At 42.0% G+C, this 24,811-nt stretch overlaps 1 protein-coding gene, 1 long non-coding RNA gene and 1 other non-coding gene across 3 annotated transcripts in view; all 3 read right to left on the minus strand.

The window, feature by feature from the left end:
• Positions 1–201: 201 nt before the first annotated feature.
• The window catches only part of LOC111494498 (protein REDUCED WALL ACETYLATION 2-like), a 36,696-nt gene continuing 12,086 nt past the window's right edge, over positions 202–24,811 (minus strand). The window contains exons 8-12 of the mRNA XM_023144439.1: positions 1,534–1,568; positions 1,400–1,456; positions 837–933; positions 609–767; positions 202–516 (exon numbers count right to left, since the gene is read on the minus strand). Coding sequence (XP_023000207.1) covers positions 511–516; positions 609–767; positions 837–933; positions 1,400–1,456; positions 1,534–1,568 — 354 coding nt within the window. The 3' untranslated portion in view covers positions 202–510. The remainder of the gene's footprint in view (positions 517–608; positions 768–836; positions 934–1,399; positions 1,457–1,533; positions 1,569–24,811) is intronic.
• Positions 19,447–20,459, minus strand: LOC111494499. The gene is made up of 2 exons (XR_002720195.1): positions 20,381–20,459; positions 19,447–20,345 (listed from the first exon to the last, which is right to left on the minus strand). It is a non-coding gene; the product is annotated as an uncharacterized LOC111494499 (long non-coding RNA).
• Positions 20,271–20,342, minus strand: TRNAG-GCC. The gene has a single exon. It is a non-coding gene; the product is annotated as a tRNA-Gly (tRNA).

Genomic DNA, 24,811 nt, shown 5'->3' on the forward strand with positions numbered 1-24,811 from the left:
TAGTTTCAACAGAAATTTCTTCCAATCGAAATGCTTCTCATTTTATAGTTTGATTATGTGTAACTTGCATCGGTGAAGAACGCAAGCAAAGTAGGAATCCAAGAGTATACACTCTTTTGTCATACGAGTGACATGCCCGCGAATAAAAGAGGTTTGTGATGAGGTGTCAAGGAAATGCAAGTAAATAGAAATAAGGGAAGCTTGGAAAGGAAATTTGTTATTCATTTGATATTGAAAAGTATGAAATATGGGTGAAGAACAAATGATTGTTTGTAATAGAAGACCCTCATCTCAAATTATCTAAAAAATTGCCCTAAAGTGATGGTGGGAACATGTACTTTATTTCATTTCATTTCATAATTCACTAAGATCAGTGGGGTTAACCTGTAAAATAAATTCCGTGTTTCAATACTCTCGTTTGGAGTCGAATGCTCCCTCTCGTCTTTCACAGAAAATTGTAATCAACTCCAGTGCCCTTCTGTACAATCTTTATTTGATTTTCTCCAATTCTCAAACCTGCATGGCAACCATGAACAAAGATGATAATACTACAATTTAAACTTCAGTGATGTCTATACTCTTAACAAAAGGGGGTGAGGACTTTTTACCGACGCTGGTGGCACTTTGAGGAATACAAAGGACAAGGAGTACAGGATGCCCACGATTGCACCTCCACTCATCATGTTATACATAATGCGCTTATTGTCCTTGCTAGGTACAAATGCCGTTTTAAATGTATTTGTCAGCTCAGACAGCCTGTAAGAAGCCTGCATCCAAGCAAACACCTCAGCCTTTTCAATATCATCAAGACGTGAAAGTAAATAACTAATACTTACCGCCATGAGTGTGATAGTTGTAAGCATGAAGTTTAATAAAGGATAATCTGGGATGATAGTCAGCAACAATTTCGGCTGGGCATCCGGAGCATTTGATCTGGAAGAAAGTTAAAAAGACCATTCTCAGAGTTAGAACGAACATGTTTTAGCTTAATATCATTAATGTGACTGCATATAGTAACACGCTTAGATGATTTTACTATATTTTATTGCCAAGGAAACCGGTAGGATATTTAATCCTAGATAGGAGGCCACTATAGATCAATAGGCTAACTTAGTTGCATATATGTAACGACCCAAGTCCACCGTTAGCATATATTGTCCTCTTTGAGTTCTCTTCGGACTTCTCCTCAAAGTTTTTAAAACACGTCTACTCGAGAGTACTTTTCACACTTTTACAAAGAATGCTTCGTTCTCCTCCTCAACCGACCTGGGATCTCACAATATATCTTAGATTTGATATTTATCTTTTATGTGTCAGACTGAAGAAGAAAACCTGGGATTATTCAAAAACTATATCATGCCTGGAACAAAACATACCAGCTGAAAATGGAGGTTCATACCTTAACCAAATATGGAACTGCGAGATGTATGTGTCCAGTGAAATCTTTCCAATCCAACTGGATGAGTTTAAAGCAAGTACAAGTTATATTATATGACAAAAGAAAGCACTAAATGGGTTGAAAGAAGAAATTACCCGAAAACGAGCAAAGTATAGCTACGGGTACTCTGCAAACAAGACCTCTCCCCGTCTGGGTATGTGTGGGTATGTGTTTGTCATGCTATACTATATGGTTGAGGAGGAGATTCTTGGAGAAAATGGAGCTAAAACAAGAAGAAGCAAGCAAGCAAGATCTACATTGATAACAAGTCAGCAATAGCTCTAGCCAAGAACCCGGTTCATCATGAGGAAGCAGACACTCTCTTTCACTTCATAAGAGAACATGTGAAGACAAAAGAAGTGGAATTGCACCATGTAAGTTCGAGTGAGAAAATTCCCGACATATTTACAAAAGCATTAAAGTCGGATGCCTTTCAACATCTGAGGAAGAAGCTTGGCGTCCAAGTTCGTGGAGAAAGAAGTTTCAGGGGGGAGAATCTTAGATATTCAAGTTTCATGCACTTATATAGATAAATGAATTTGTAGGATACATGTACATGAGAGATCCATTTACTTGGTTAATATTTGAAGAGTCATAAGAGTTAGATACATTGAGTAGATACATGTATTAGGTAGATTCACTATTTAATGGTAAATGTATGGCCATGAATGAGGATGTTCCAAAAGGCCTATATAAGGACTATCCATGTAGAGTTTTTCTCATCAACTTGAAATAGAAAGATCTCTTCCTCCACATAGCAAAATCTTTGTCAACATATCTTTCATAAAAAAGGAGTTTGTTGCTGTTATTGAATTTCACCAAGGTCAAGGGGGATTACCTCATTCCCTTCTTTCTGTAGGTCTGTTTGCTCCGGAACCTGAACCGAGAGCTACTGAACCTGAACCTTCTTTCACTCTTTAACTCGGTAATTGACGATATTCCCTGAGCTACTGAACCTTTACAGTTACAGCCGGTAAAAGATCAATACTCAAGATTAATGAGACTGATTTCACTCTTGAACTCGACTGTAAGAAAGAAGAATGATCCTGAACCTCGTAAACAGGATATTCCACAGCTGTCTCGGTAACCCCATTTCTAGTTCTTTTAAAACAAGGAAAGACGGACGAAACAAGAATGAGACAGAACTACTGAACCTGAACCTCGTAAACAAGGAAAGACTATCGATGAATGAGACTTGACAGTCTTTGTTTGAATCAATGAATTAGCTGACAGGAGAGCGACTTACTCCTGAACCGATATTCCCTTCAGTTATGGTGAGTTATTCAATCACTTGTCCCTATTTATTCTTTCAATGAATTCTCCTTTACAGTTCAAGAAGAAATGAATTAGCAGCTTTTCAAGACGAAACCGAAAAAGAGCTAGCTACTGAACCTGAACCTATCCTTTCTTTACCTTAGCTGCTTTGAAAGACGAAACAAACAAATGAAAGAAAGATTTGCTCATTCACCTGCCCCTGAACCTCGTAACCTCGGTAAAGTGTCTTCGCCCCTGAACCTGAAAGTGTTTCAAGGAAAGACGAAAGACGAAAGAGAAAACCTGAACCTGCCCCTGAAAGTGTTGAAAGTCAAGACTCAAGATTCATTCTTTAACTGATCTTGATCCTAAACCTGCCCCTGAAAGTGTTGAAAGTCTTCACTCTCGATTCATTCGAGTTCAGACTCAACTCTCGATGAATTATCCTGTAAACACTCCTTCCTTATTCATTCGACTGAACTCCTGAACCTGCCTGCCCCTTCTATCTATTACCTTCCCTGATTGAACTCGGTAAACTCCTTTTCCTTCTTTTCATTCTTGATGCGGAAAACCCTAAATCAATATGAATGGAAGATGCCTCTTTCACTTCTTTTTCTCGGTCGAGCTCTATCAGACCCCATCTATGAAATCATGGTCGGCTACTCCCAGGTATCTTCCCTGGAGAACTTAGGCTGATATGAGCAGCAGAAAGAAAGGCACGGAACCGATCGGTGGTTCAAGTTGCAGAAGGAGTCAACAAGCTTTGTGACAGAATCATGGAATTCAATGAAAGCATTGAAGCCGGGGGAACAAAAGTGGGATGGTCTAAGAAGGCCGAAGAAGAATAGCTTGCAGGTTAGAAAGAATTCTGGTTAACCATGAGATTGTAACTCTCTTCTTTCTCCGAAGCTAGAGTTTTGACTGGGACTCTAGTATTACTACCTAAAGGACGATAGGCAGATAGGATTGATGTCAGCATTAACGTCCGGGTGAAAAGGTATGACTAAAATCTGACTGACTTGGCCCTAGCTTACTACTCCTACTGGGATAGTCGCAAAGGATGGCTAAGATAGCTAATAGCTGCTCAGCTCATATGGGCCTGGCCTTATTCAACTACCAGCACAGGAAAATAGAAGCACTAGGATAGAGAGGAACAACAGACGATAAGAACCGTATCGGACCTTACATCTATCTATAGNTTCCCAATTCCATTACCTTATTCTGTTTCGGAAGGTTTAAGGAAAGATTAATTCTACTTTACTCGTTCACCTCTCTTTTCTTTGTAACTAGGCTTTTTAAACAAATAGAATTTACAGGCAGGAGAGTCAAATAGATAGCTTGAGCTCGGCTCGGTTCCTAAGAATTAATCCTTCCCTCCCCTTATACTGTATTACCAGATTGAACTGAAAAAGCAGATGAGAGTCAGTCAGACAAAGAAGAATTTGGGGTAGAGCGGGGGATTCATCCAACTTACCTTCTCCTTGACCTGTCGGTAAAGCAATTCTACTATATGCCGGAACCTGAACAACCTTTACACGGTCTCTTTTCTTTCCTCTCGCTATAGGTAGGTCGTCTCGAATCTCTTTTCTTTCTCTTTATTCTAGTGTGAGTTTTTCTTTCCTTTACCTTTGACAGTATTACCTTCCTCTTTTGCTTTCATTTTCTTCTCTGACTGATTAAATATCTGAAATACCTTTTTTTCACCTGTAGAGATTGGGTTGGCGTGAAGTGAGCGACTTCCCCTGTATTCCCTTTCCTTAACCTATTTACTACCTTATTCATTTGAACTACTGAACCTATTGCTATTTCTTCTTTCTCCTATGGATTCTTGAACAGTAAACTCGGGGTAAAGAGTAGGCTGATTGAACTCACTCTTTTCCTCTCCTGTAAGAAGGATGAATTCGACTCAAGCTTAACCCTTTTGATTGAACGAGGTAAACAACTGGAGGAAAAGAAGAAGAAGAAACCGACACCCTGAACCTGCCTGATGTCCCTTCCCTATTTATTCCTTCCAAAGGCAAGGTAAGGTCAAGCTGCTAACTCATTCATTTATTCAAACAAAGACTGTAAACTCTCTTTAATCTTTCATCTACCTTCTTTCTCTATCGGTTACGGTTCAGGATCATTAATATTTCTTTCTTCCTCTTTCCCTTCTGGCATTCTCTAACTAAAGGTGAAGTAGCGAAGTAATGAGACTGACAATGAATAGGTTCTGGTTCATGAGCTAATCCTTCTTTTTAAGTTCAATATGGTTCAGGAGCAGGAGTTCATTTATTAAATAGGTTCCCCGCCCGGGACGGGAATAGAGGTTCTGGTTCAGGAGCTGATCATTAATCTTGTCGGGCTTCACAGCAGTCTCCCTGATTTCATTCTCTTATCTTTTCTTCTCCGGTAAACAAGGGTTGGTTGAACTACTTCTCTTTCATTTTCTTCTGATTCTTGCATGAATTTACTCGACTCTCAAGTGAGGGGAATAGGGGTTCAGGAGTAAGTAGAGAAGCAGATAGTTTACGAGGGTCGAAGACGCGAGACAAAGGAGAGGAGCGAAGCGACTCGACCAACAGGGAGAGGAGCGAAGCAACTCGACTCGGAGAGGAGAGGAGCGAAGCGATGAGACACGAATAGTTAGGCGAATGAGCGAAGCGGCTCGACCAATAAATAAATAGAGGAGCGAAGACATGAAACAGACAGTTCAAGAAGGGGGAGCCGAAAGAGCAGAGGTTCAGCAGAATGAATAGGAAAGGTGCGAAGCAGCTCCACGAGAAGACGAGAGGAGTAAAGTAAGTAGGCAGAGGAGTTCAATCGAATTAAAGGTTCAGGTAATATCAGGGAAGGAAGAAGCCACGAGAACGAGTTACATCACCTAAAAAATAGGGAGAGGTTAGGTAGTTCAGTCGAATAACGAACACAGAAAGGAATAGAGGTTAATGAGTTTACTGTTCCAGAAGCGAAGGTAGTAATAATCTAATATAGAAGGGGCTGGTTCAGCAGCTTCTCTTTCTTTTTCAGTTCAATCTGGTACTGGATTTCATGAATTGACTCTCCTGTAATCTTCAATCAATTCCTTCTCTGAGGGAAGGAATAGAGGTGAAGAAGAATAGTCCGTCCAGTTTACCCTGTTCATTCTCTTTCAGTAGCTAATCCATTATAAGGTTAAGGTTCCCATACTCTCCCTCCTGGCAAGTCGAATTAATCTTTCATTTCTCCCCTCCCTTCAATCAATTCTCTTGTAAAGCAACTAATTCATTGACTCGACAGTAAAGAAAGGAATATCTTCTTCTTTCATTCTGGTCAGGTTCAGGTCAGAGAATAGATAGAGGTGAATGAGAGAATAGGAACAGACAGGAGTTCACTCTCATGAATAGTGAGTTGAGTCTTAGTTTAGAGAGAAGCCGAGGTTCAGTAGCGAAGGTCATATAGGTTCAGTCAGGGGCAGGAGTGAAAGCAAGCAAGAAAGAAAGAGCTGTTCAGTCTCTCTCTGGACTTCCAATGTAATTACCTCATACATGGCCCTAAACATAGGGAGAGGTGATTGAGCTGATCATCCTGTTGCTTTACCGAGTTCAAGAATAGTGTTTGAATAACTAACCATAACTGCACAAGGAGTTAAGGATCATGCGGCTTGAGTGGAGTCTCTTTCCTTCCGACAATGAATAGGTTCAAGAATAAGCTTTACCCCGAGAGTTCAATGACAGAAAAAATAGGGAAGGAATAGAATAAAAGGGTCAGGCAGGTTAATCAGTAATAGTCTTGTTCTGGCTGACGAATCTTTCTTTAGTCTTGACTCGACTGTCACAGTAGCTCTTGTCTTGCTTGATGAGTCTCCCCTCACTGTAAACTCTCATTCATACATAAGGAGTCTTTGTTTACAGCTCAATAAATGGATGATGAAAGATCTCTCTCTTCTTTAATGATTATTTCCTTGTTATTAACTCTTAGTTGTCCTTACTCTCATCTGATTTAAGGAAGAAAAAGAGAAAGGGGGAGAGGAAGCAGTGAGAACGAGTTTACTACTGTTCAATAGGAAAGGAAAAGGAGCAGCTTTACAGGGGAAAGAGCAGTTCAAGAATCAAAATAGTTGGGTGCCTGGCTGATGAAATACTCAGAATGACCAGAGTGTCTAACCCTTGAGGTGAGGTCAAGGGCATTGATAGGGAAATGTACGCGCACGCACTTGGAGTCGTTTCAAATGCGATCAAAAAGCCTTCCTTTTACAGCAGAGAGACTACTACATATACTAAGATGCGAATAGAGATGCAGAAGGTCTTCTTCAGTTAGAGGTTAAGCAGTTTACCAAGAGGAAGATGCCAATAGAGATAAGGTCGGAAGTTAGAAGGGAAGAAGCGAAGACGAAGAGTAAGGAGAGAGAGAGAATTGACTCGCCAGTAATGTAATGCCTTTTGAGAGGAGCCAAGACGAGGTGATTCAGTTCAGGCAGGAGAAAGACTACTACTATCTATTTACCTCGTTCAAGAAGGCAAGGGAATAGTAGAGGGTCAGGTTTCTTCCTCTTTTCTTACAGTTCCAGAAGAGAAGGGACAGGAGTTTACCCCCTTCAATCCGGGAAGGGAATAGGAATAGAGGTGAATGGGCAGTAGTTCTGTCTCATTAATCTCTCATTCATAACATAAAGAGTTTCGGCTTTCAAACACTGTCAAGCTGCTAACTCCTTCATTGATTCAAAGACTGTAAACTCTCTTTAATCGTTCATCTACTTTCTCTTTCACTCTTTTTACTGTAAAGACCATGAATGAATTTTGTCTATCTTTCCCTTATTTTGAGGGCTATAGGTAATGTTGTATTAAGTCAAGAAGAAAGGAAAGAAAGATTAGCTCATTAACCTCTCCAACTCGGTTTCACTATTCCATTGCCCTCACCGGAACCTATCCTTTCCAGTTCTAGAATCAATATAGCTGCTTTTCAAGACGAAAGAAAGCAAGACAAGACAAGATGAATTCTCCGGGGAACCCCTATTACCAAACAAACACCTATAATTACCGAGTGAAAGAAAAGAGCTACTGAATATGCTTTACCGCCGGCCGAGTTCAATCAATCCATAGGACAAAGAAAGTCAATGCTGAATTTAATCCCATACCATAGAGATGAGAAATCTTGATCTGATCCTTTCGTTCTCTTCTTCTATTCCTTCTCAATTCCGATTCTTTAGTTTCCCCTTCTCCTGTAAGAAAGATTCGTTAGACTGACCGAACTTCACTCCTTCCCCTTTGCCTTTGACTCTATATACCTGACCAAAGACCTACTCGTTCAATCAAATAGTGAACCCTGAACCTATTCATTGTCGGTCTCTTCTCTTGATCCTCTCCATTCGGTCTCATTCACCTTTGACTGATTAAACAAGGTAAATAGAATAGGTGTTTTCATCCCTGTCCTTCTTGAAGAAAGACTCACCAAGAATTCCCCGCCAAACAGTGTGCAGTTCTTGTGAGTTATGATAGAATGAGAGTGTGAACTGTGTAAGTCAAGACTCAACATTAATTATCCTGATTGAACAAGGTAAAGGTAAAAGAGACAAAGAGAAAGGAAAGAAAGATCAGCTCCATCACCTGATTGAACAAGCAAGGTCAAGCTCCGTAACCCTATTCCATTGGTCTCAGTCTGTAGGTCTGTGTTTGTTCCTGAACCTTCACCCACGCATCCTTTATGGTCTCTTCTTCTTCTTTACTCCTGAAACTGAAAGGAAAGACGAAACAAATTCAATCAAGATCAGCTACCTACCTTCTTGAACTAAAGCAAGCACTAAGTTTAAGTCAGTTCTTTCACTCCTTCCCCGGAACCGTCACTTTCTTTACCTTTCTTTACAGTTCAATCAGGGTTCAGACTCAAGAAGAATTAGACTGAACTACTGAACCAGCCCCTGTCTGTCTCGTTGCTGCGCTCCTTAGCTGCTTTGAAAGACTCAACCAACAATCAGGGAGACTCCTGATTCATTAGACTTCTCCTACGGATTCCTTTGGACAAGAAAATCCTGCTGACGTCATTGAACAGTAAACTCTTCTCCTCTTCGTCTTCGCTCCTGAACTACTGATACTGAACGAACCTCTCTCTATTCTCCTATGGATTCTTATTCTTTCTCTGGAACTGTAAGTAAAGACTGAGGATGGATGCATTCTCCTTCCCTACTTCACCTTTACCTCTAAACTATCATCAGGTCAAGCTCCTTCTCCTATGTTCTTTCTTCTGTTCGCTACTAACCAACTGGAACCAGATTTCACTGTTCTTGATCCCTTGAACTTGGGTTTCTTTCACTCTCTCTGTAACATAGGTAGGCTGGCTTGGCTGGCTGGCTTCTCTCCGATTCCTGATTGAACTAAGCGAAATAGTTCTTATTCTTTCTCCTTCCCCTTTATTATTTTATTACTTGAGCTCTTGAATGAAACCCTGATTTCTGGATTTCACTCTTGAACTGCTCATGAGCCTGCCCCCGAACCTATATGACCTGTGAGCTACTGAACTTGTCCCTTCTCTTTCACTCTGGAACTCGACTGTAAACAATGACTCCTCTCCGTTTAGAGCCATTTTTTAGTAGAGGTAATTACATTGGAAGGAAAGAAGGGAATGGAATTGTTTGTGTTGTGATCCGTAACCTGATTTCACTGTCAATTCCTGTGCTGGCTGGCTATGACTTCTTTGCCCGGGGTCAAAATAGAATAATAGGTTACTTGCTTCTGTCCTTCCTGTCCTTTCCAGTCTCGTTCGTCTCGCTACTTAACTTACTCCATGAGTAACCCTATTCAGTGAAAGAGGAAAAGAGAGTGAGAGTAAGTAACCCTGCCTGCATTGGACTGAATTCGACTTAACTATTGAACCTGACCCGGAACAAAGCCGAAACGAATCATTAGACTTTAAGTAAGGACCATTGATTAGGAATTGTCTACTTTCCCGGTAAATAAAAAGGCCTGATTGAACTATTCAAAGACTGATCCTATTGATTCCTTATTGAAGCAGGAGGTAAACAAAGAAGACTGAACCTCAAACCTGCCCCTGGCTTACCGTATTACCTGACCTTCAGTCAAGACTCGAGAAAGATGAATTCATTCTCCTTTACGGGGAGAGTCACTCTGCATTGGACTGAATTCTCCGGTTCCTTCACTCGCATATTCAATCTTTACTTGCTTTCACTCTTGAACAAGGGAACTAGGCAAGCTGGATGAGAAGAAGGTCAAGCTCCGGAGCCTATATTATTCTTTAACTTCTCTTGCTTGATCCTTTCCTTTCTTTTACTCTGCTGCCTGTAAGAAAGATGAATTTCGGGTTCACTCAATCACTTGTCCCTTTTGAACAAAGTAAGTAAAGCGTCCGGATAGAAGGTCAAGCTCCTACACCTTCTGGAACAGTAAACTCCTGGACTACTACTACTACTATTACTGATTAACCTTCTGGCTTCTCTCTCTCCCCCTCACCTCGGCTGGCTGATTGTGATCTTTTTACAAGGGTTGGGTAAAGCGTCTTGTCTTCTTCCTTCTTTCTTTAACTTATTCATTCTATGGGTCTCTTTTCTTGAACAAGGTAAGTCAAGACTCAAGCGGAATTATCCTCTACAGTTCTAGAATCAATGAATTAGTAGCTTTACAGTGGAGCTACTTACTCCGGAAATGAATGAAATCCTCTTCTCTTGGTTCGATCGAGTCTTATTGGTTCTTTCTCCCCCCTCAAACACAGTCAAATTAGCGTTTTATATAGTATAGCTTATAGCTGCTGTTACAGGAATATGTAATAGTAAGAAAATCAGGCTATTGGCTGCATGCATCTTCCGTCGTCCTATTCTTCTTGAACTAGGGTTTCACTTTAAACAAGGGGTAAAGCGTCTTCTTCCTTCACCTTCTTTCACAGTAAGAAGAAACCAAAAAACTCTCCTCCCTATATTACTTTCCCTAAGCGCACCTCGCTCCTTCCCCTCGGGCTTATTACTATGACTTCTTTATTCCAAGGTAAAGCTCTGTCAGTTTGTTTGCTTCTTTCAGGAGGTAAATAGATTCAGTAGCTCTTCGGGAAAGGCGAAACTCAAGATGAAAGTTCCCCAGCTCTGGATCCTCTGCCTTCTTGTCCCTATTTCTTCATTTCACGGTAAACTCATTCAGTGATTGATTGTTTACCTCATTCCCTTCTTTCTTCACTCAGTACAGGGTAAACTAATTCATTGACTCACTCTCCCGGAACCTATATGAGAGAGAGTTTACAGGGTAGGCCGGCCGATTCTTCTTTGCAGGAGGTAAATCTCTTTTCTTTCTTTTCCTATTTCTTATTCTTCTTCTCTTTCTCCTGAACCGGAACCTATATGAGAGAGTTTACAAGGGGGGTAGGCCGATTCTTCTTTGCAGGAGGTAAAGCCCTCTCTTTTCTTTCTTTGCTTTTCCTATTTCTTATTCTTCTTTCTTCTTCTCTTTCTTTAGCTTTTCTTTACTGTAAGGGTTCTGCTGGAGCAAGCCTGCTTCGTTCGGTAGTGATAGTAGCTTCAAGGGAATTGGTAAGGTAATACTTGGTCTTGGTCTTTGCATCTTTGTTTGGCAGGGCGGGTCGCTTGAGTGAACCCAGCGGTGGTTGTTTTTCCTTCCTTGTCTTATCGAACCAGTGTATGCCCATTCCTCCTTTCTTTGATGACTCCCCCAGTGGATAAAGAATTTGTTGCCGATGTGGATTTCAGGGGATAGATATAGATCCTTCCGCCTATCCGGAGTGTTGAAAAGAGTAAATGACTGAAAGAAGAGAAAGAGAAGCGACTAAACCGTAACCTCTGTGTCCCTCTCCTATCCTATACAGTGAATGAAAGATATTAAATGAATTAGCAGCTTTTCCAGACTCAAGCGAAAAAGAGCTAGCTACTGCACCTTCGCCTTCTTTAACTGATCTTTCTCCTCACTTACTCCGGAACAGGAATGAAATCCGGGAGACAAGACAAAGACTCCTTCTCCTCCTCCGGCTCCTTCCTATTTATTCCGTAACTGTAAACCCCTTACCTTTTGACTCTACGATCTTACCTGACCTTTCTTCTTACTTCCTTCATAGGGTTTGTTTCGGTTGAGTAAGTAGCTGGCCGAGGAGAGGATTTAATTGACTCAATCAACTGTAAAGAAAGGATCTGAATTAGAATCATTTAGTTAGTAGGTAGCTGAAGAAGGAAGAATCAAAGAATCAGACAAAAGACAATTCTATTGCTTGACCGGAGAGGAAATGAGCTATTTCACCGGACCCTACTACTATTTACCATAAGTTATTGAAGGAGGTAAACAAGGGAAAGCCGAAACGAATCATTAGACTGATCCTATTTCTTTCACTAATTCGACTGACTCAACCTTAAACCTTTGACTGATCTCGGTCTCTTCTCTTTGACTGTAAGAAAGATGAATGTGAGACTTCCCCTAGCTAGGCTTCGTTCTCTGATCTCCTTGATTGATGAACTAACTCGCTCTGATCCTTGATTTCACTCTTTGTTTTACTACTCTCCTGCCCGCTGTAAAGACTTAGGATTCATTCCCCTATTCCTTCTGCTCATTAACCTATTCGTCTTGAATAGACTTTCTTGTAAACTTATGACCCTGCTGACCCTGCCTCTTCACCAGTATTAGCATTACCTGAAGTTCGTGTTCTTTCCTATCTGTAAACTAAGACTCTTTTTCTGTATGAGTTATTATAAGGAAGTGATTGTTCACCTCTGCCTTCTTTCACTCTTGCCCAAGCAATGGAAATAGGCTGGGTTGGATGATCCGCTCCTTCCCCTCGGCTTCTTGATCTTCTCCTTCACTCCTTGCTTGCTTTCACTCTTGACTTTAGGACCATGAATTAAAAAAAGCTATCTTTCCCTTATTTTTTTGGATAAAATGTTATCCTCTCCCTATTTTTTTGGCTAAAATGTAGTGGAGGTAATTAATTAACTATTAAGTCAATCCTCCCGATTCATTCTCTGATCCTTGAACTGTAAAAGAGAAATACTCCTTCCTTACTTATTCATTCTCTTCTCAATAACTACTTAACCTTCCCCTATTCATTCTTTCTTTCACTCCTTTTATTCTTTCTCCTGAACTACTCAATAACTTAACTTGTCTTGTGCCTATTTCTTTCTTTCTTCTTTAACTGGAAACTCGGTAAACTCTTTAACCTTTCCAGAGTCGGTAAAGGATATTCTTTCTCCGGGCGGAACCTGAACCTGATTTGACTCATGAACCTCGTAACCAAGGCAAGGGTTTAACTATTAACTATTCTAGAAGGAGGTAAAGCTATTTTACGGTCTCTTTCTTTCCCCTTATTCTCTTCCTATGAAATCCGTCACCTCTATTCCTTCCCTTCGCTACTTCCCCTTCCCCGTAACCTTCCTTCTTTCAGGCAGGGTAAGCTAAGAAACTGAAAGAGAAGTTCAATCACTTCTACTTCTATTTATTCTTGAACAGTAAACTGGGGCGAGAGTTTACGACCGGACTGTCCCTTCTTTCTTTGACTCCTCTACAACAAGGTCTCATGGCTGAGCCCATTCACCTGAACCTGGTAACCCTATTCAGTCAGTCAAAGAGGAAGTGTTTGACACGAGAGCTCATTCACCTCTATTCCTTGACCTTATTGAAGGAGGGAAAGCACTCTCTTTTCTTGAACAAGGTAAAGCTAGAGAAGAAGATATTCCTTTACCAATTCTAAATCATCAGAGAAAGACAAGATGCATTCTCCGGGGAACCTATAATGACGTTGTTGCCTTATTGAAGGAGTTAGCTGCTTTGAAAGACTCAACCAACAGGGGACAAGATTCTTTCTCCTATACCTTCTTCAAACACGAGGTAAACTAATGAATTGACTTTACTCTCTCCTCTCTCTGATTTCATTGTCAAAGAAGACTCTCGATTCCTTCTCTGTAACCTTTTCCTCTATTACTGGATTGGCAGGGTAAGCTGGCCGGGCCGATTCATTCTACTTCTCTTTCTCTGTTCTTTATCTGGACTATTACTGATGAACCTCGGTAAATGGATAGGCTGGCTGAGAAGAGGGTCTTGATCCTGAACCGTAACCTGACTGATTGAACTTGAACGATTAGCTGATGAACCTGAATCTATTCCGTATGGTCTCATTTCATTGCTTCGCTCCTGAACCTATCGGTTTCATTGCTTCGCTCCTGAACCTATCGGTTTCATTGCTTCGCTCCTGAACCTATCGGTTTCATTGCTTCGCTCCTGAACCTGACGAGAATGAAAGGAAAGAAGGTAAAGGAAAGAGGAATGGAATCAACAAACACAAATTATCCTGTACTTTAGAGAATGAAAGAAAGAAGAAGAAACCAAAAAGAGAAAGCCGAACCAACCCCCTTTTAACCCTTTTCCTTCCTCTGCCTGAACTGTCAAAGAGAAGGAACTACTCTACATTCTCCTTTTCTTTCTATTTATTCAATCAATCAAACAAGGACTCTTTCTTTCACACTCACTGTGTAACCTCAATCAATCACTACTGACCCTTCAGCCAGCTTCTGTTCTGATTCATGATCTTTAACTACGGATACTGAACCTGCCTGCCCTGCCCCTCTCTCTCCTCTCCCCTTTACAGTCTCGCCGCTTCGCTTCGAGTCGAGCTGCTTGCTTTGCTTGCTTTGTTTGCTTGGCCCCTTTCCCTTTCTTTTACTCTTCCTGCCTGTAAGAAAGATGTATTCTCTGCTGCCTGCCTTCTTTGACTGTTCGTTCTCCCTATGTATTCTTTCTAATGGACTTGACTGGACTCTCCTCTCTCTCTTGTAAACTCATTAACCTTTTCCTTCAAAGAAAGACTCTTTGCTTGCCTTGCCTTGTTCTCGCATATTCTATTCATTCTCCTGAACTAACTCCGTAACCTTTCTGACGAAAAGAGAGAGAGAGCTGCATTCTCCTTGCACTCCGTACGTAACCTAACCTATCCTAATAGCCCCTTTTACTTACTGTTGGAAAGCCTAAAGCCAGATGTGAAACTGAACGAACTTCACTCCTGCTCCTGACCTACTCTACTCCTTTATCTTTCTTCTCTTTTACTGTTCTAGAAGGTAGAGGAAAGCCGAAACTCAGGATTCCTTCACTACTGAACGATTGACTATCCTATCCGAGTTTACAGTCTTTGTTTGTTTGAGGGGAGACTCTCTCTCAAGCTCCTACTGATTGAACTCCGTAAACGAAATCACCTATTTATTCTTTCTCCTTTCGCTACTTACTTACTTTGACTGATTGAATGAGGTAAAGCAATTCAATTGCCTTTTCTTTTCCTCTATGCTATGACCTTCCCTTATTGAGAACTGGGTAAATGGGGTTCTTTCCGTCCGTCCTGTCCTGGCCTGTTCCGTATGTCTCATTGCTGCGCTCCTCTTTCTTTATTCCTGAATGAGACTGAACTACTGAACGTATTGATTCTATTGCCTGCTGAACCTTAACTTCACCTCTATGCTATTATTTATTTATTACTTGATTACCTGACCTTGCCGAGCTAGCTTTGTTTTTCTTTGTTTTATTCCCTGATTGACCTGTAAAAGATCAATACTCTCGATTCATTCTCTTCCCTGTCAAAGATCACTACTCAAGATGGATTCGAGTTCACTTAAAGTAAATCCGAAACATGAATGAGAGTGAACTTGAAGTAAATCCTCAAGAAGAATCAATTCGAGTTCACTGTCAGTCAATCCGAAAGATGAATGAGACTTAACTTAAAGTAAATCCTCACTATTCTTTCATTCTTTCTTTCTCTTTCTCTTTCTCTTCTCTTTCTTTAACTCTTGAACAAGGTAATTTGTAAGTTAATCCTCAACTGCTTATTCATTCGACTGAACCTCTCCAACTGGGCTTGGCTGATCTTACCTCCGGAACTTATTGATTCAAAGACTAGGTAGTAAAGCATATTCAATTAATTCGTTCTCTTCTCGAGTTCGTTATTCAATCCGGAACTGTAAACAAAGCAAAGACTGAAGATTGATTCTCCTTCTTTCCCAAGGTAAAAGCCAAAGAGAAAGCCGAAAACCTGAAACCCTTATTCCTTCTTTCACTCGGTAGTAAAGCAATTCAATTGCCTTTTCCTTCTTTAACTCTCTTTGTTTGACTCTCTTCCTCAGTACTTACTCATTCAGCTTTTCCGATCGATATTACCTTCCCTTTACCTATTTATTCACTGTAACCAAAGACTGTCGATGAATGATAGTTTGTTTACGAACTGAACTCCTCTTCTTGAACGGTAACTAAGCCGAAAGATTAATGATCTTGATTGTTCACTCGGTAAAGCTATTCCATTGCCTTCACTGAACTTCTCCCGGATTGAACTGTAAAAAAAGAAGAAGAAAGATTAGAACAAGACATATGGCCGGCCGGTCTCTCTCTCATCTCTTCTTTCCTGAGCTTTCTTTAACTCCTTCCCCTTCAAAGACTCTTTCAGAAGGTCAAGCGCTATTTGATGAGAACCTTTGATGATATTCCCTTTCAAAGACTGTAAACAAAGCCGAACCTCAACAAGATTAATTATCCTGAACCTTCCGATTCATTCGACTGAACTACTCTCCCTATCGGTCGGTCTCTTCTCTTTTCTTTCCTCTCCCTTCTTTCATGAATTTATTACTCTCCTGTAAAGTTCAGGTTCATGAGTGAAGTTCGGAAACAAACTCTAATTCATCGAGAGTTGAGTCTTGACTTGCTTGAAGGTGCAGGAGAAAGATCAGTGAAAGAAGGAAAAGGCAATTCAATTGCCGAGTGGTTGAAGCTCGAGACAAAGAAATGATGACTGACTCCTCTCTTTGACAGTGAAAGAAGAAATAGGAAAGAGACTAAATGAATTAGCGCCTTTACCTCCTTCAATCAGCGAGAGGAAAGAAAAGAGAACGAGTGAAAAAGAGAAAGATCAGATTCGAGACACACCTTGTTTACTGTTCTAGAATCAATAGGAAAAGGAGAAAGAGTTCCGGCCGGAGTTCACTCTCATTCATCTTTAGTTGAGTCTTGACTGACTGTTCAGTCTCATTAATCTTTTGTCTTTCCTTTCTTACAGGAGAGTACTAGAGTGAAAGCAAGAAAGGAGAAAGATCAGTGTTTGAATAACTCACAATAACTGCACAAGGGAATAGAGGTTGTTCAGGAGCGACGAAGCCACTCGACCGATAGGGAGAGGAGTGAAATCAGGGAGAGAGTGTAAATTCATTCATTCATTAGCGGCTTTACCCTGTGAAATAAGGAATAAATAGGTCATAGAGTCAAAGGGGCAGGAGAATGAATAGGAGTAAGTAGGCAGAGAGAAGTTAAAGAATGAATCTTGCTTGAGTTTCGGCTTTCCTTCCCGCCGGCCAGATTAGTCTTTTCTTCTTCTTCAGCCCTGACTGTAAACTCTCATTCATCGATAGTCTCCCTGATTTCATTCTCGTCAGGGTCCGGTTCAGGTTCAGGAGTGAAAGAAGGGGCAGGAGAAAGACTACTACTTACTATCTATTTACCGAGTGAAAGAAAAGAGAGGTGAACAAGAACTTCCTTCGAATAACGAACACAGAACAAGGAGTTAAGTCGAATGAATGAATCTTGTTTTCGTTTCGTCTTTCTTTACAGGAAAAGAATGTTTGAAGGGTCAGGAAAAGGCTTAAGGTTGAGTAAGTAGGCAGCAGAGGAGTGAGGTCTCATTCATCTTGAGTTCAGTCTTTCCTCTTCTTTTCTTACAGTGAAATCCGGTTCAGTAGTTCAGTTCGTAAACTCTCTCTCATCTTGAGTGAAAGAATAGTGAATGGGCCCGGCCGAGGTTCAGGCTGATTCTTCTTTTCCTCCAGTTTACCGAGTGAAAGAGTGAAAGAAGTCCAATGCAGGCAGGGTTACGAGAAGAGAGAGGGGAGGGAGTAAGTAGCCAGACGAGAAAGATCCGTTCAAGAATCCATAGGTGAAAGAAGGATGAAATATGCTCTCATTCATAAATAAGGAGTCTTTGTTTACTGTTCAAGAATAAGGAACAAGAATTAAGGATCAAGATCAGTCAAAGAATAAATAGGTATAGGAGCTTTACCTTCTTCCATCAGGGAGAGTCCATTCATTAGCGGCTTTCCCGAGTTCAATCTGGTTCATGAGTGAAGTTCGTAAACTCTTGAGTCTTAGTTTACAGTTAAAGAATCAATCAATAGGTTCCGGAGCAAATCTTTCTTTCATTTGAAGAGTCTTGAAAGCAGAATCAAAGGAAAGAAAAGAGAAGAGACCGTCAAATAGTGAAACCCGAGTTTACAGGAGAGTCAATTCATAGGAAAAGGAGAATGAATAGGAAAGGTGCGAAGCAGTGAGACCAATAGAATAGGTGAAGGAGTTAACTCGAATGAATCGAGAGTGTTTACAGTTACAGTTCGTTTCGTGAAAGGGAGAGGTGAAGGAGCGAAGCAATGAGACCGATAGGTGAATGAGCTTGACCTGATTCTCATCCAGCCTATGTAATGTAATGACCTCCAAAATGGACCAAAAAATAGGGAGAGGAGTGAAACAGCTCGACCGATAGGGAGAGGAGTCAAGGAGAATGAATTGAATATGCTTTACCTTGTTCAATCAGTTCAAGGAAAGAATAAAGAAGGAGGTAAGCGAAGCGCCGAGGGGCAGGAAATGGAATTAATTGCTTTACCGAGTTTACGAGGGGCAGGCAATGGAATTGTGAAACCGAGTTGTAGAGGTTCAGGGTTGAGGTTGAGTCTGATTTTCTTACAGTTCCAGAAGGAGAGAGAAGAGAATGAATAAGGAAAGGAGTATTGATCTTTGACAGTGAAGAAGGGAGAGTCAAAGAGTGTTTGAAGGAGAAAGAACCAACCAAGCTGTGAGACCGACAGGTGAAGGAGAAAAGAGACCGAGTTCAATCAGTCCAGGAGAGAAGCTAAGCTGCTTTACCGAGCCTCGTTCAATCAGGAAAAGGTTTAAGGTTGAGGATCATTCATCTTTCTTACAGTCGAGTAAAAGAGTGAAATCAGGTTCCGGGGACAAGAGAGTCAATTCAATCCTCAGCAGCAGCTTTACCTAGTCTTTGAATAAATAGGTTCAGGGGAAGGTGAATGAGCTGATCTTTCTTTCATTTGTTTCATCTTTCAAGCAGAATCAAATTCAATCAAAGAGCTACTTCATATGCTTTACCTCGTGAAAGAATAAAGAGGACCACGGGAGGAAAGATTTTGATGGAATGTCCTACTCCTACCCGAGCTTTCCGATCAACCAATCCCCTAATTTCAGGGGCATCTCTATCTTAGGTAGGGCCAGGGATCACTAATTAGTCGAATGAGCCTATCCCTCTCTCTGGCCTATCATTCATTGTTGGGTCGATCCGACTGGCGGTTCCTGCATCTCCTGCGTCTCCATGGGGGCCCTTCATACAAGTTTGTTGCTAGGAGTCCCTGACGTAGAATCTCTCATCAATAGAAGTTTACTGACTGACCTGGCTCTTCAATCGATGATCTACTGCTCCCTCTTAGTTGCGGATGCCCATGCTTTGATTCTCAAGCCCTAGCCTGAATCCCCAGTAAGTAAGATCGGAGTATGGAATTCCTCCTCGCTTCAGTCCTGTTTGAACCCGTTCCAGCAACGAAAACCCTCCTACTGCAAGGCTCTGCCCGCCCTTCCCTTCTCCTAGAATCCACTCTGGGTCGGCGGAGCTGCTAGTCCAACTTCTTGAGCAGCCGAGATATTGAACAACGAACATTTGATGGAATTCCTTGCCTCACCCTGAGATGAGAGGTAAGGTCGATTTGACTCGAATCCTGGACCTAATCTTTAATCCTACACCGGTTAATGATGCGATGGGAGAAGTTTCTCTCTTTCTCATTTTGTCATCAATGCTGGCCCAGTGCTCGTCCATGCCCAATCCCAATGGACAACCCTTCGATCCGATCTGCCTGCCCCTAGCTCTATAATCCAGCCGTCTTCCCTAGTCCCATCAAGCCCTCCTCTCCAGGGCCTAGCCCTCTTTCTCAAATCGAGTCTGAAGTTCAGCGGCTTTCATCGTTGACGAACACCTGCGCTAATAAGACAAAGAAGTGGGTGGGGGTCTATGCCTTGATTGAATGAATCAGTAACAACTAATTAGTGTAATGAGGTAGAAAGAGACGGATAGGGTGGGAATGTCCTATCAATCATTGGTGGACCTTCCCTTTACCCGGTCACGGAGCTCTCAACGGAGTTGTTTAGGTTCTGGAATTCCATCTGAGGGGGTTTCGGTTCGAAGGTTAGAAAATGTATGTGGTGCGGGTTAATCTCTCTCGACCAGTTCAGGTGAAAGGGAAGGGTGATCTCGAGTCCCCAGACGTCGATATCTCTTCTCTATGTCGGGAGGTTTCTTTCGTCTCGACGAGTGTGTTGTGGGAGAGGGAGTACCTATGCCTCTGAATCGATAGGATGAGCATTCTAAGCAGTCGTAGGCGAAGGAGACAAGGGCGAGGCACCGAAGATGTTCGAGACTCAACCTCCATCTGTCATTAGTAATCTCAATCTGCTTTTCCTATTCACTAGTACACTGCGCGCTAAAACAAAAGGGACCTTTCTTTCTTCCTATTAGGTTGATTGGTTTGTAACCCTATCCAAGGGGTCTCGCCCCTATTTCTAAGGGTGCTTATGCACTCTACTCGTTACCACTAAACGACGAAGCCTTGAGCGGAAGGAGGGACTTGAACCCTCAACCTCAGCCTTGGCAAGGCTATGCTCTACCATTAAGCTATTTCCGCCAGCTACGGTAGTGGCGAAGCACTACTGAGCAATTCACGTATCACGTCGAGAGGGACGACTTATGTTTTTCCGCCGGACCACACTCGTCTCCGATCGAGCTACGAGCACGAGTAGGTAGGCGGGGGGCGGCTGGGCTGCCTTTTCAATCAATCTCAGGCCGACCCCTAATTACTAGACCAACCTGGTGCGAGTTGTAAGGAGTCTTGGTCTCGAGTCGAGCTGGGGCGTCATTTCATTCTCGTAACGGGAGTGAGTGCACCGCAAGACCAGACAAGTGACTCCCTCGCCTCCCAGCGGCGGTCTTTAAAGTTCAGTCATTTCCTAAGCTAAGAAAGCGTCATCCTCTTCTTCTACTGATACGATAATCCAACAGCTCCATGAGTCCGCTCGGAACCAGTCGATTCCTGAGCCATTCGTTCTCCCCTCTCGGTTGGCGTTTGCCAGCCACTAGAGCAAGTAAGAGAACAATCAGTGAATAAACAAGAAGAACCCATTATTACCTACCGAATTGTACACCTTTGTGTCTGGCTATTTATATGGATGTGCATAAAGAAGGGACGGGACATCTCTCTCCTTTTTTTGGGGGGTGAATCGAGAGGTAATAGGTAGGTAGGCAGCAGCGGCACCTCACGAACTTCTGACTGAGGCAGTACCATCCTGCAGGCATTTTCGAGTGGATGCATACACACACGTCTTTTCTTTTGTTCATATTCCTGCGCAGTTAAGAGCCAAATTGTCCCCAAGGCCACCGCTTCTTTCTTTCTTGGATATGCTCAGTCCGGGTATAGATGCTATGACGTGAAATCCAAGAGATTCTGATTATCCTTTCATGTTCTCTTTAATGAGGTCGCCTCATATTTTCTTTAACCTAATTAATCAGCCCCGGGGGAGAATGGTGATGGAGATGTATTGCGGCCTTCTCCTGTTCATCAACTCTCACCTCATTCTTCTGCAGTTGATGTTACGGATCAGCCCCACTCTTCAGGCCAGCAGCTTTGCTCAGCATCTTCTGCCGATTGTCAGCCTGTTCAGTTGACCTCAGAGGATTCCAGTCACCCGGCACAGCATCTTTCTTCTCGGCGGCGAAACCATTATGTTGTTGCCCAGGCTAGGACTACTCCAGAAGATCAGCAGTCGGGACCAGTTGCTTCCCTTCCAGTCGCTTCCTCAGATTCTGGATCCCTCTCTCAGGTTCGTCGATCCTCTCGACCTTTCCCGTTGCAGAATTTGAGTCTTTAGAAAGAGTTTTTCCCAAGAGAGCTTACCTCATGTCAGTTCAATCTTCTCATTCACCTGAATCATTTGCTTCAGCCTGAAATCATTCTTGCTGGAGAGATGCTATGCAGGAAGAAGGAAAAAAAGAAGAAAGAAGACTGGACTGAGTCTTATTGCCGGAAACAAGCCATTGGCTGCAAGTAGATTTACAAGATCAAGCATAAAGCATATGGCTCGCGTCAGAGATACAAAGCTAGCTAAAGGATTCCTTCCAAAATCTTGAGTCGACCCCCTTAAAAGATAGGGGAAAGATTTGCCCGCTAAAACACCATTCGTGGCATTCTTGCCTTGGCTGCAATCAAAATGCCCTGATTTCAATCAACTTGACGTGAAGAATGCCTTTCAACAAGATAAGGGAAGCGGGGATCTGCAAGAATATCTTTCTATTCAGCCTCCTCTAACTCCAGGCTGATCTTCTCCTAGGAATCCTATAACTTGTTTGTTGGTATGCAAGCTCAAGAAAGCTATTTACGGATCTATATGCTTCGATTGGCTAAAGCAGGCACCAAGAGCTAAGAAGGGGGCCCTGCTTGAAGAAATTTAGCTTGTTTCTCACTGCTTGATTTTGGATAAGGGTTCCGGCTACAGTGGAACCGTGGGGATTCTGAGATTTTGTTTGTCGACGTCATGGTCGTTGCCTCATCCTTCTTTTATACGTGAAACATTCTAACCGGGAATGATTCTTCTCTTTGATTCGATTTCATCAAGGAGCTTGACAACTAATTTCTCTCTCTCTTTCATCCGCTGTATTACTTTCTCGGCATGGAGGTATCTCGCTCTACCTCTGAACTTCGCCTAACCCAAACAAAGTCTACTCTCGGAATTCTTATCTCGTCGAGACTGCCCTGCGCTACGCCCGGCAACTCATCAAGCAATTTCTTTGCGCTTTCATTTCAGTGATGAGGTCCCAAAGAGGGAAGTAGAGCTCCTATTGACTAAAGGTGGATTCTTCGCTTTCCTTTAGAATGAAACTATTCAGCCCCTACTCTTAAAAAGGCAGGCTGCCCTGACGACCGACACTCTACCTCGGGCTTTTGTTCTTGGTCGGAATCTCATTTCCTGGAGCGCTAAGAAGCAGCCCCTGCCTCACCTCTTCAACATCTATAAAAAAGCCTTTCCCCTTTGATTGAATAATAATAAAGTCAAGTCAAGCTTTTTGAAGCAAGCTGCTAGAACGCTCCCGCGCTTTACTAATAACAAAGTCAAGGCTCTGATCATCGAGAGTAGTTTGAAGATACAAAAAAGAAAGAAAATATCAACATTTGTCTTCTGACTTTCTGTTTTCCAACAGCAATTACACATTCCCTCGGCCTCTGATTACAGTCGAAGTGCCATTGCCCATATATTCAGAACCTAGTTCTTCAATCATATCTGTACCAAATTCTGCCTTTCGGAAGAAAATCTGATGCGAGGACCCGATCCACCAACTATCTGGAAATGTTGGCAAACAGGGCCAACGTAGTGACCAAGACTACCTTTTTCTGATCATCATGGCTTTTTGTTTCCCTTTACCCGGCACTCAAAACTCAAGTGACCTTTCTTCTTGCAGGATCAACACTCTATCTATGTTTTTTAGGTCCTTCTCAGTGCTTATTCTTTGTTTTGAAACATATTCTTTTGCGCAGCATTAGTCTTTTCAAACTGCTGTTCAAATCTCTTTTCAGCCGGAGCCTAAAGAAAATGGGAGGATCAATCATAGAACAAGGAGGAGTTTCACAGGAGAGAGTGGTTGTCAAAGACTCAAATGACTGAAGCGGACTTCCCGGTCACTGATCACTCTTTTGTATAGGGAAGACTCTCCTATAAATTCTTTGAGAATCTTCTTCATCTTGTCTAAGTGCTGATACACGCTCGTCCCCTCAAGCATCTTGCTTGGAAAAAACCGTTGCCGAAGAAAATGTTTACCATTGTCACTGACTCATACATTCCCCTAAAGAGGTACAGGGGAGTCTCCCATCTTTCTCATGCGGACTTAATGTCTCCCACTGAAACGAGTACCTTATCCTTGACCACCATTAGCACAGCTTCGAAGAACTTTTTGTTTCTTGTCTACAACTATCGATGCTGTTCATATGCTTTCTTTTGTTGTTTGGCTACAACAACATCACTCACTTGATTGAAGAAGCCATTAGCGCCAGATCTGCGTCTCTTTTCTCAAGAATGAAAAAAAAGGATCCTGTTCTTTGAGAAGCAACTGCATTCTCATCTTCCAAACATATACATTTAGAGGTTCCATTCCATTTTGCGATCCTTGACAATCGTATGCGTTAATGCAGTAATCATATCAGCAACTATAGATCCAGAAGATTGTATCGCTACCATATCTGCATAACCTGGACTCTCATACCAGATGATAACCATCTTTAGCTGAAAGAAAGAACAAATTGATAGGAATGTGCAGAGCTGAGACCTGCTGTTGTTGAGTGGCAGTAAATGAGAAAGAGAGTTTGATTTGATTCGAAAAACGGTATCTATATTGATAGAAATATCTAAAGTGTTTCAAATATGAAAATAGAAAACTCTTTGAGATCACTCTACTCTCTCTAGACAACGGATTTCTTGTGTGTATCCTACTCTCATCTCAAAACCCAACCTTAGAAAAACAGCATGCTTTCCCTTAATTTGTTTGTGCCCTGCAGATGGAGTCCTTTTAAAAGACCCAATCCCCCAAGGGGCGTGTCTAACTACCTCATGGATAGCATCCACAAGACAATTAGCCTAGAAATGGATGCATCCTTTTGCTATCTCTCACGACCCCCTAGAAAATTGGAAGGTCACAAACCGCCCTCTACAGTTTCTAATGGGAAATGGTGCTAAAGCAGGACCCGTGACTACGAAAAATGACTGCTCAATCAAGACTTGAGTCACCTTGGAGTAAGTCAAGCCACATACTCAACAACGTCTCCCTCCGTCTGAACTGTGGAATCGAAACACAAACGAATAACTTCAAAGACTGGATCTGCAGATCTACGTGTATTACAAAATGCGGGTTTTCTTCAATCAGGTTCTCAAGGAACTTCAAAAGACCAAACGATTGAATCCCAAACTCTTTCTGGCGGAACCTCCCGAGTTTTGAGAGAAAAACCACGATTTTAGCGAGATTTAGAAAATGTTTCAAAGCGGCGAAACCTCGAGATACTTTTCACTTGTCTTCTGCGAGTCTGAGACCTTACGACTACTCGACGCAAGTCCT

Source organism: Cucurbita maxima, unplaced genomic scaffold (genome assembly GCF_002738345.1).
Source record: "Cucurbita maxima cultivar Rimu unplaced genomic scaffold, Cmax_1.0 Cma_Scf00020, whole genome shotgun sequence".
NCBI lineage: Eukaryota > Viridiplantae > Streptophyta > Magnoliopsida > Cucurbitales > Cucurbitaceae > Cucurbita > Cucurbita maxima.